This window comes from Pyrus communis, chromosome 2, assembly GCF_041283825.1.
Source record: "Pyrus communis isolate YQ-2024b chromosome 2, ASM4128382v1, whole genome shotgun sequence".
In the NCBI taxonomy this organism is placed as follows: Eukaryota; Viridiplantae; Streptophyta; class Magnoliopsida; order Rosales; family Rosaceae; genus Pyrus; species Pyrus communis.
This window is the reverse complement of record NC_142566.1, coordinates 25,207,501-25,219,072: the sequence shown is the minus strand read 5'-3', so window position 1 is coordinate 25,219,072 and position 11,572 is coordinate 25,207,501. Positions and strand designations below refer to the sequence as shown.

At 33.7% G+C, this 11,572-nt stretch overlaps 1 protein-coding gene across 1 annotated transcript in view; it reads left to right on the top strand.

Moving 5' to 3' along the window:
* The first annotated feature begins 7,319 nt into the window (after positions 1 to 7,319).
* Positions 7,320 to 11,572, top strand: part of LOC137746990 (uncharacterized) — a 4,524-nt gene continuing 271 nt past the window's right edge. The window contains exons 1-12 of the mRNA XM_088679084.1: positions 7,320 to 7,325; positions 8,015 to 8,164; positions 8,252 to 8,301; positions 9,163 to 9,223; positions 9,344 to 9,439; positions 9,524 to 9,673; positions 10,041 to 10,171; positions 10,483 to 10,611; positions 10,792 to 10,834; positions 10,910 to 10,993; positions 11,143 to 11,184; positions 11,413 to 11,460. Of these exons, the coding sequence (XP_088535210.1) occupies positions 7,320 to 7,325; positions 8,015 to 8,164; positions 8,252 to 8,301; positions 9,163 to 9,223; positions 9,344 to 9,439; positions 9,524 to 9,673; positions 10,041 to 10,171; positions 10,483 to 10,611; positions 10,792 to 10,834; positions 10,910 to 10,993; positions 11,143 to 11,184; positions 11,413 to 11,460 (990 nt within the window). The remainder of the gene's footprint in view (positions 7,326 to 8,014; positions 8,165 to 8,251; positions 8,302 to 9,162; positions 9,224 to 9,343; positions 9,440 to 9,523; positions 9,674 to 10,040; positions 10,172 to 10,482; positions 10,612 to 10,791; positions 10,835 to 10,909; positions 10,994 to 11,142; positions 11,185 to 11,412; positions 11,461 to 11,572) is intronic.

The following is an 11,572-nucleotide window of genomic DNA, read 5'->3' as shown; positions in this document are numbered from 1 at the left end:
TCAAGAAAGCTGTAGTTATGTGAGAGAGAGAGAGAAAGAGAGAGAGAGAGAGAGAGAAGCGTTGAATGAGAATGGTTTGAATGAAAAACCTTTGAATTCACCCACTTATATATAGGAACTGTTTGGAGAGCAATGGCATAAAAAAATAATGAACAAAAAAATTTCCTCTCAACTTGCTTGTTTTATTGAGAAATAAGCAGAAAGAATAAGAATCAATCATTGATTCTGTGACATAAGCAAGAGTATATCAAAGCTGGCATTTTACATACATCAAAGTAGTTTTTATCTCATCACCTACATGTACCCAACAACTGTCAATAATTTTATGCTATGCTCTCAAAGCATTCTTATATCTTAATCTTCCTAAAATCAGATTAAGATTAGACAGAATATATGGTTAGGTTTCTCTCTCTCTCTCTCTCTCTCTCTCTCTCTCTCTCTCTCTCTCTCTCTACAAATCCTAATGTACACTTCCCAACCTATATGACAAATCAAATCCTTGCTGAGCAAACCCTAATCCCAAATGATGCTTGAAATTAAAATGCTTGCAAAAATTAGGTATTTTAGTCAAAATAGTTTATGAGATTGGCATAACTCTTCACTTTGATCCATGAGATTTGAAATCGATAGAAGTGGTTACTGAGTTTGCCCACCATCAATCACTTTGGTCATTCCATAAAAAAATCTCTGTTAAATAGGACCAAAATGATTAGACAAAAAATTAAGAGTATTTTTGTCATTTTTTCCTTATTTAAAAGATTTTTTTTTTTTCACGGAATGACCAAAATGATTGAGGGTTACAAAATTAGGGACCAATTCTATCGATTTTAAATTTCAAGGACCAAAGTATGCCAACTCAAAAGCCATTTTGGCTGAAAAGCCTAAAAATTATTATTTGAAGAGATCTAGTGGTTAAGTTTGATTGCCGGACAAAGATACCAGTTTTCACAAGATTAAGATTCTGATTTGTGTGCAAATTAGCTAGGACTGCATATAATTGAAAGCTCCATGAAGATCTGCTGACCCCACACATCACACATGCATATGTATTAATTCCTAGCAACAAAATATATAACTAGGGTTTTGAGGTTTAAATCAATAATAATCTCATGATCTAATTTAATTATCTAAAGAAGTATGTGTTATTTTTAATAGGACAATGTATTTGTCTGCATGTCTTTATGTGTGTATTCGTGCAGACAAAATGGTTTTAGTGGCAAAACAATAAGGGATATATATGGTTTTTGGGGCTCAATATGGTGAAAATACATGTGCAAAAGCTCAACATCTAGCTAACATGAGATTTGCAATTAATAGATGGAATCCTATTGCATACAACAGAGAGAGAACGTGAATGGAGTGATGAGATGACGACTACTAGATCGATCGGCCACTTCAGCCTGTAAGGGAGAGACAAGTATCAACCAAAAAGTCTACAACAGATATGGAGCTTCAATTATATGTGCATATGGCAATTAGATTAATTGAGATCATGGGTAATTACACTTCTTTCAGTGGAAATGTGCTTTTCATCTTGGATATGTTAACTTAACAGAAATGGAAGAATGACTTAAAATATGGGGAAATTAAAGAAAGGTATCAAATCAACTAGTCCTTCTATTGATTACGGATTTTAAGAGAAAATGTACACTCTTCTGATTTTATGTATTAGAAAACATAGGAAATAGTTAATACATATTTTAATAAACGCTTGGAACTCAGAAATTTATAATAATTATAATTCCTATTCTTTGTAAGTAAATTCAAAGATAAATGCTAAGAGGAATCTCTATGAACTATCTGTCATCTCATGTTCTTGGCACAATGTTTTATAATGTTGGCACGAGCATTGATGTTAAACCGTGAGGTTATAAAGAGTTCATGAAAATTCCCACTTTTGAGAGAGTTCCCTTAGCATTTCTCAAGTCCAAATCAGCTATTGATTTAGAAAGCAGGTAAAATTATTGGTTGTACAACAGAAAAAATTAGAAAATGAACCTTCAAGGACCACAAGAAATATTACATTCGAACTAAAATATTGCTATAGGTTATGTGAAAACTTTCAAGAGCATGATTCATTCTCAATATGTAAGTGAGAAAAGGGATGGTGGGGTTGTCTTTTACCAATTATTGATTAACAAAATTATTGACATGTTAAGAAGAAAATTATTGGAAGCAAAGAGCTAGAACACTTCAAGTCTTCATGTGTGCTTTATGTATGGAAGTGAAAGTTGTATTCTTATTTGGGAAAAGGATTCTCGCCGGATCCTTTTTATGAGGATCCCGTGATCGTGACCGTTCATCGTATATCGTGCAGTCAATTTTCGTCAGGTACTATTTATATTTAATTTTAAATTTTAAATTTTAAATAATTTACAACCGCACGATATACGATAAACGGTCACGATCACGGAATCCCTAGAAAAAGAATCCGACGAGGATCATTTTCCCTTATTTGCATCAAGTTATCAACTATAAAGTTAATGGATTAGGAACTAATTAAGAAGCTGTTAGAAGCCCATTGCTGAGAAAGTGTTCACATTTTTAAGTGCATTCCAACTGAGGAAAATGTCATGAAATGGAGAATGGAGGCACACCAGAAATTAGGACACGTATGAAAAGGACAGACTAATTGGTTTTATAAGGAACATCTCCACAGTCTGTACGGTCCTAGATGGCCATTTTGCAGCATCAGTGTAGTCCTAACCCTAATTTAATTAATTGCTTTATTACACAAGGAAAAAGGCTGTGGGGGATATCATTGACTTTACATGGAACAACTCAAATCACTGTAGCCCTAACCCTGATTTAATCAATCAATTAATTAAACAAGAAAAAAAAAATGCTGTGGGGGTTTTATAATTACTTGGATGATTGATGAGATATTCTTAATCGTTTTAGTAGCTACTGTGTCAACATCTTCTGAATACAGGGCCAATGTTTGTCTTTTAATGTTGCTCAGAAGGACTACATGCAACTGAGTCACTGAAAGCCAGTGCATCTCTACATTATATTATATGCATCTGTTTATGTAATTAGTGGTATGATTAATTTGGAGTCTCCCAAATGGATCCGGATTCTCTCTTATTTTCCCTCTCCTTCCGTCTCCTCCTATTTGAACGCTCACGATTAAGTCACGTAAATATTTTGTGTTGATTTCTTTGTAGAAAGATAAATACGAAGAGGAAAGTGAGAAATGAGGGAAGAGGAGGAAAGAGATTTGCAGGAGAGATAATCATGCTAATTTCCAAATTGTAAAAAAGAAAAAAAAAAGAAAAAAAAAAAAGGGAGTTGGCATGTTTAATTGTAAGCCAATTATCAGAATAAGAATACTCTCCGGATCCTCAAATCGTGTATGTTCATTGTATATCGTGCGGTCAATTTTTGTCAGATACTATTCATATATTTAATTTTAAATAAAAATATTTAAAATAATTTCTAACTGTATGATGTATGATGAACGGACATGATTCGAAGATCCACAGAATCCTCATAAAGAAAATCCGGAGAGGATCCTCTTTCCAATTATCACACCCCAAAAATCTTGATGGAAGATATAAGACCAATGACAGTGCGCCACTTGGGATTGTTTATTATAATAATGCCATTAGCATGTCAAAGAAGATAACCATAGATTATTATTGGGTAGGTGAATGTCACCTTTAAATCAATAATTAATTACTGACTCTACCTCTATCGCTGAAATAGATAACGACTACATTGTTTGTAGGAAGATTTTAACAGCATAAATCAATGTTTAAGTTTTGACAATTGATGTTTTTCGTTATCGGTCAATTACTGGTTGAGTAGTACTTCTCTTTTCTGTGTTAGCACATAAGTCACAAGTTCAAAAACCCTTCTGTGTTTGTACCAACTCGTTTTGGGACCTTTCAGAGACACATTCCCGACTCGTGAATGCCACTGTGTTTTACTAGTGTCTACCCATGAACATGTCCATAAGCCATGTATGGTTGTTTTATCTTGGAAATTTCCTGCATACATAAAATACATGTTGTGCTTCTGCATATATAAAAATTGTCAACTTTGTATTTAGTACGTACAGAATACATGCCTTTTTGTATATATATATATATACTGCCATAATCCCATTTTCTTAATGTTGTTTGCTTTGGCTGTACAACATGAAATGCGATCCACCATCGTCCACATAGACTTTGACTCCAAATAATGCCAATAATATTCAAAGTTTTTTATTTGATTTTTTTTAAATCTGAAAAAGGTTAGAAAGAGGTGAGGCTATATCATTCCAGGACCAGAGCATACCATAAGTCTTTTTGAGAACTTACAGAGATGGTTTTAGCTTATATTTTATTGTTTTTACAAATCGTATTTCAAGAGAGATTGTCGACAACGAGATTCGAACTTAGATCTTGGTCTAGCGAAGTAAACGATCATTACCAATTACTCAACCAACCCTTGTTGACTTTTTTATTTTCCCCTCAACTTGCAATATTTTTTGTTAACTTTTATATGTTTATGGTTGAATATATATTCTAGAGAGAGGATCCTCGCCGGATCCTCTTTGTGAGAATCTCGGGGATTCTCCAATCACATCTATTCATTATACATCGTGCGGTCAATTTTCGTCATCAAGTATTGCTTATATTTAATTTTAAATAAAAAAATTTACAATTATTTTTTTCGCACGATAAACGATGAACGAATGTGGTTTGAGGATTCTCGGGATCCTCACAATGAGAATCCGGAGAAGATCCTCATTCTATATTATAAACAATGTCTCTACATATGTGCCAATAATCACCTTTTTGTGGAGAATTTTCTGCGTCCCAAGTTCCCAACCACGTGCTTTCCTCCCAAACTCTCTCTAAAAAAATGCATGTGTATGGCTGTATTGTACGTATGAGTTTCTCAATATTATTGGTGGAATACTAACTCCGCGCGTATATAATTAAGTTTATATAGCTAATAAGTGCATTGTTTAAGTTTCTTAAATTCCTAAATTGTGATCCAAGAACCTCCATGCACAGAGGCTTAATTAGAGATAAGATTGCTTTATCATGATTGTAAATTATAAGACGCACCAACCACGATTTATTTTTGTTTTGTTTTAAAGTCTTAATTGGATAATACTAAACATGCATATGAACATTTGATCATACGCATGAATATTGAATGATCCGTCTAGTCACACTTTCGATATGCTTCATTCGAAGAGCTTATGGTTCAATTTTATAGGCAAAATATATTTAAACAAATACCTAACTTGTAGCATGTTTGAGAATGTTCTCAGAGGTAGAGCCACTAAGGGATCAGAATGGTCCCACGTCCATCTTGTCTTTTTTCTTGCTACCATAACATATTGTTGCTGCTATTGCTTATCAGTTGAATATCATTAAAATTCACGCATGCCCTTCTCAATCCAAACTCTTTTTTCCTTTACATGCCTCATTTTTTCACTCCCTCTTATTTCATTGTAGACTTCCCGTCCCCTCCTTTTGCTATCAACTTTTCTTTGTATTTTCTTGTCCTTTCGTTATATTCTTGATTTTTTTTTCTTAACTCTTTACCTCATATCCAAGTGTTTGAGCTTGTACAATATTTTAGTTCTCTATATTGAATTTGATGGGTCTTTCAATGTTTGTGCACCTTTGATTTTTCATGTTCTAAGGCTTCTCCTCACATGAAATTCTAGTTCCACCACTGAATATTTTTGCGAAGAATAACCCATTTGCTAGAAACACAACAAAATTTATTTGAAAAAACCAAGCAATTTATGAAAATCCATTCAAAAGCTCTTGCCGAATCGCAAAGAACACTAAATATATATGTGCTTTTTTCAGAATCGAGAAACGCTTTTAACTTTTTCAATCATACGTTGCAAAAATTGTATATAATTGTCTCAAAGTCATTTTAATTTTCCCAAAAACAATTTCAAACTAGTTCTGAAAATAACAGTCTAGCAACATAATATGTCGGATTCACAAATAGCACGTATTTACATGTAGCCATACTCCACCTCCGTGCCAACCAGGCAACCACGCAGGATCAGCTAACTGATTGGCAAGCATCTTATCTCATGTATACATACATACATACATACATACATACATACATATATACAGGGCTTTACATTGGAACTCATGAAATTGTACAATTATATTCTAATTCTAGCTAGCAAGGCCTCATAAATTGCATTCAAACACATGCATATACATGGAAATGAATATGTATACATACTTATTACAATATCTACAAGACTTCGGGACTTTTTAGCTAATTCCTGAATAACTTTAAGTCAGACCTTCTTTCGCACTATTTCAGATCCAAAAATATTGGAATCTAGCACATTGTTTTAGAAAACCGTACACTGTTTTAGAAAACTTCATGTTTCTTGCCATTTTGATTCGTAACATTGACACAATAATTGATTTTAAATTGTTAGATAACAGAGAATTCATGGTGAGTCCTACTTTTGAGAGAGTTCCCTTAACAATTCTCATGAATATATTATAGGATTTTGTTTGGTTTTTTAAATGTAAATTAAGAGTTTTTTTCTCTTCAATGACGACATCATATCATTTTACCATACGTGCTATAAGTGGAATTGTTAATTCTCTTTATCATAATTTGAATAGGGAATATTTTTGAAATGTCATGAACTTATACACCTTTTCAATTTGTTACATGAAATAAAATTTTAAGCGACCTATCATACCAACTTTCCAAAATCATTAATTTGTCATCTCACCCTAATTAAGTTTTCCATTCAAAATAAATTATGAGCAAGGCACATGATTTATGTTCAGGGTTATTTTGGACATTTCAACATCTCACTCCCCCTTTAATAAGTTGCCTTTGACAAAAATAACTCTAGGGTTTCTCAAAAGGTACAAAAAGAAGATTGATCTGGTATACAAGAATCTGAAGGTTTGCAAAAGGGAACGACATGCACTCGCTTCTCTGTGTTTTGAAGTGAAGATGACTAAAAATTATAGAATCATTGGGGACTCTCCAATCTATTGTATAATTGGATGATATTCTTTATATTGAAGTATCTAAAATAACCCTGAACACAAATCATGTGCAAAGAATGTGATTTTTTTTTTTTTTAGGAAAAACTTAACGAAATTAGGACGAGATGAGAGATTAATGATTTAGGAAAGTTAGTATGACAAATTGCTTAAAATATTAGCTTATATGGCAAAATGATAAAAAATTGTATAAGCTCATATGACATTTAAAAAAAAATTTGCTATCTGAATATCATCTCTAGAACAATTCAATCCATTTTGAGAACATCTAATCATCCAATAAATCAAACAAATTGAAAGTTCATCATGAAGGTATAGATGACTAAATCTTTTATTAAGAAAGAAAAAAAAAATTCTTTAAATTAAATGAATTTTTCTAGAGATAATTGTTAGATGATGACAAAGAGAATAATGATTTTTTTTTTTTTAATAACATTTGTACAGTGAAATACTATCACGTCATTATTGAATGTGAAGTGACTCCTTACATGAAAGAAACCAAGGATGTTATCAACTATATTGGCAAAATATATAATCATTCACACATGTTTTTAATTTTCAAAAACAGTAAAAGTTGGTAAATGAAATGATTTTCAAACAGTCCTGTAACATCATTTCGTAGTACAATAAAAAAAGTTTACTAAAAAAAAAAAAGGACAATAAAAAAAATAAAATTAGAAACCTCAAAATATTCTATTGGTTTTACTGAGCTTGTTATGGGCCTGAGTCTAGGTCCAAAATGGAGGAACAAAACTTTTGGGCTTCAATCCATTTCACATATCTATAAGTTAGTCTGTGGGTCCATTTCTGGCCCGGAAAGAAAAAACCATTTCCTTGGCTTCCAAGTCGGATGAGGATCCCATCCGGATCCAAATAGCTAGGGATCATCATATTTTAACCGTTCATCATATATCGTACGATCAGTTTTCGTTAGATACTATTTATATTTAATTTTAAATAAAAAATTCAAACGTACGATGAACGGATATGAAAATCCTTAGAATCCCCACCATTTGAATCCGGATGGGTCTCTCACTCCTCCACCTGTCCCACCGGAGCTCCACGTTACCAACGGCGAAAGGCTCCTGAATTCACTTCGCCGACACCTCTCTGAATCTTCCCGCCCCCTCCACGGCTTCGTCTTCCTCCAAGTAACCCACTTTTTCGTCGTTATTCAATATATATTTTCATAAAAAAAATTTGGGTAACTTTGGTTTTGATCAATTTGTTGTTTTCAGGGAAGCGAAGAGCAGAATCGCTATGACACTGATCACACCGAGCTCTTCAGGTACCCAGTTGAAATAATTCATATTGTTGATTATACTCCTAATTATCATTAATTTTCAGCTTAGTTTTCGATTTTTGCATTGCATGTTTAATTGTTGTTTGATTCTGTGGAATCCCAGTTTGTAAAAATGGAAATTGTGATTATCCAATGTGATTAGATTTTGATATTAGAGATTGAAATTTTCCATTTAATCTAACTTGGTTAACTCCGCCTATGTAAGTTTATCTTACATTGCAGGTCCCAAGTCCGGATAAAGGAGGAGGGGGAGGGTGTCAGGTAGTTGACAGCCGACACTTCTAAGTAAGGTTCTAAAAAATGTTAGGCGCTAGTCGGGCGGCGAGTTGGGACCTAACGCCAAGATGGCTAGGCGGGGTCTAGGCAAGTGCCTAGGCGGATTAGTCGGATTTAACTAAATCCATTATATTTCATGTAAATAAGTGTATGTTTATACTTATAATATATATAATTTTATCATAAACTATAAAATAGAATGACACATATATTATGAAGTATTGAAATATAATGAAAACATGGGGAACAAGCATATAATGTGTGCTTATTTAAGTATTCAACAAGTCTCTTACAATTTATTTAAAAAAATAAAATACAAAATGAAAGTTATATATTTTCTACCTAAGTAAGTCGCAACCTAGGCGGATGCCTCAAATGCCAAGGCATTAATCGGGTCGGTGGCCAGCCGCCCATCGCCTAGTGCCTAGGTAGGGATTTTTAGAACAGTGCTCCTAGGTTACGTCGAATCCTTATGATTTAATCTAACTTGGTTAAGAAAGATCAATGCTTTTTTCATTAATGGGTGATTTTTTTTTATTTTCTGATTAGTGATCTGATTTTCCATTACAGACAAGAGAGTTACTTTGCTTACTTGTTTGGCGTAAGAGAACCTGGTTTCTATGGAGCTATAGTAAGTACATAGAGTTGCGACATTCGGGTTGTTCTTGAATGGGAAATTATTTTTGTTGGGTGTTTCGGGTTACACGTAAATGTTGTGTCGAACTGATTTTTTTGGACCATTTTTTTTAAGGACATTGCAACTGGGAAATCTATTCTCTTTGCTCCAAGGTTGCCTGCTGAATATGCTGTTTGGTTGGGAGAGATTAAGCCTGTATCTTACTTCAAGGTGAATGTCGGTTTAATACATTTCTTTGTCAACATAAGATGCAGTCGTTATTTGTTAGATCACATTTGTGCTATACATTTGCAGGAAAGGTATATGGTTAGCACGGTATACTATACTGATGAGATCACAACAGTATTACATGATGAATACAAGGGAACTGGTAAACCTTTATTGTTTCTCTTGCATGGTCTCAACACTGATAGTGATCAATTCTCAAAACCCGCAGAGTTTCAGGTAAATGTCCTTTTTTTGTTCTCAAATCGTACTTTCAGAAAAAAACTTGTTTCACAAGGTCTTGGTTCAGATGGTTTAGAAAGCTGAGGTTGGAGAGTGCTAGTGTTTGGTTGAATAGTTAAATAAATTAATAATAACTATATATGGTAATGACTTGTTGCTTGCTTTCTCCTTTTTTAACACAATTTTCTGTAATGCTTTACTTATAGCATTACCACCGTAGAAATATGTATATATCTTTCCCTCAGTAGTTTGGGTGGTTTTAAGGACTTGGCAACAAGCTTCGTTTGTTTTAAACTAAATACACAACCTTCATCTTCTTTCAGTAGAATGTTAAACTTAATATATATTCTTAATCTTTGTATAGGGGATTGATAAGTTTGACACAGATTTGACTACCTTGCATCCAGTTTTGACTGAATGCCGTGTTACAAAATCAGATCTGGAGCTTGCCCTTATCCCGTTTGCCAATGACATAAGCTCTGAAGCTCATGTTGAGTTAATCTTTTATGAAAACGTTCGATTGCACAAATGTGCTTCGTATAAACATCATATGCGTCTTTAACAAGTAAATGTCCATTTAACACTTACTTCTGCATAACTTCGTTGTAAGTATATCTGTGAGTACATGCCCGTTACGTACTTCTAATAGCAAGAAGCAGCTTAAGAATGGACAGTTATTTCACTGCTGCATGAACTTTGTGCACTTTGAAATCTTGATTTTGGGCTCATTCTTATAACATCTTTAGAAATATTTCAAAACTTGACTCCCTTTTTCTTAATCATGATTGCTATTTTCTTTTTAACCGGGTCATGAGAAAAGTTAGGGTAGGCATGTGCGAGTATCAGTTGGAAAGCATGTTTCTTCACCACACCTACATGTATGGTGGCTGTGAACATTGCTCATACACATGTATTTGTGCTACTGGTGATATTAGGTAGGCTTTTTGTAATCAAAGTTATTGTTTATGTTTCCATGAGGTAGTTCCAGTAATCTGGTGGGTTCCAGTATTTAACAGATCATTTTGATTTCATTATAGGTACGAATATATTGATATTGACGTTAAACCTCAACTGTAAAATATTGGCTAAAAATTCTATTGCTTTTAAAAATACAGTGATGTTCTCCATTATGGGCATGCAGCAGCTCCAAATGACAAAGTACACTATACCTCACTACTGAGTACTTTGTCAAATTACGAAAATTAGCTAAAATTCATAACGTCTTCCGTGCAGATCTTGGAGGATGAAGACTTGGCATTGCTTGATATGGGAGCTGAATACAACTTCTATGCTTCTGACATATCTTGTTCTTACCCCGTGAGTATGTGCATTTTTGTTGAAACTGTTCTTTTAGCAATGTTGAGGTTCTGTGAACTGAAGGGTAATAATTAGAAGTAAGCAGGAGACTCTTCTTATGGTAGTGTGGACGATGCCTTTTTGTTTAATTCTTTCAACCTTATCTGCAGGTGAACGGAAAGTTTACCCCTGACCAAGCACTTATATATAATGTAAGTGCAGTAGTGTTATCGTCGCATTGATTGTGTCTTTAAGTTTTCGTATTGCTCTTTCTTTTTGTGCACGAGTGTACACACACGCATGATATGTGTGCTTATGACTCCAGGTTGGTGTGCAGTGCCTGCTTTAGTTAACACAACATTTATATTTCTGCGTTCAACGTTTTGTAGCATTTTCTAGTACATATTTACTTTTTGTTTCTAATTATCTTGCTGTTGCAGGCTGTCCTCGATGCTCAGAATGCAGTCATATCTACAATGAAATCTGGAGTAAGTTGGCTAGATATGCATAAGTATGACTATATTTGACTACGTTTTACGAAGAATATTTAGGCTTTTGCAAATATCATATACATTCTGATTCTCTTTGCCTCCTTATAAT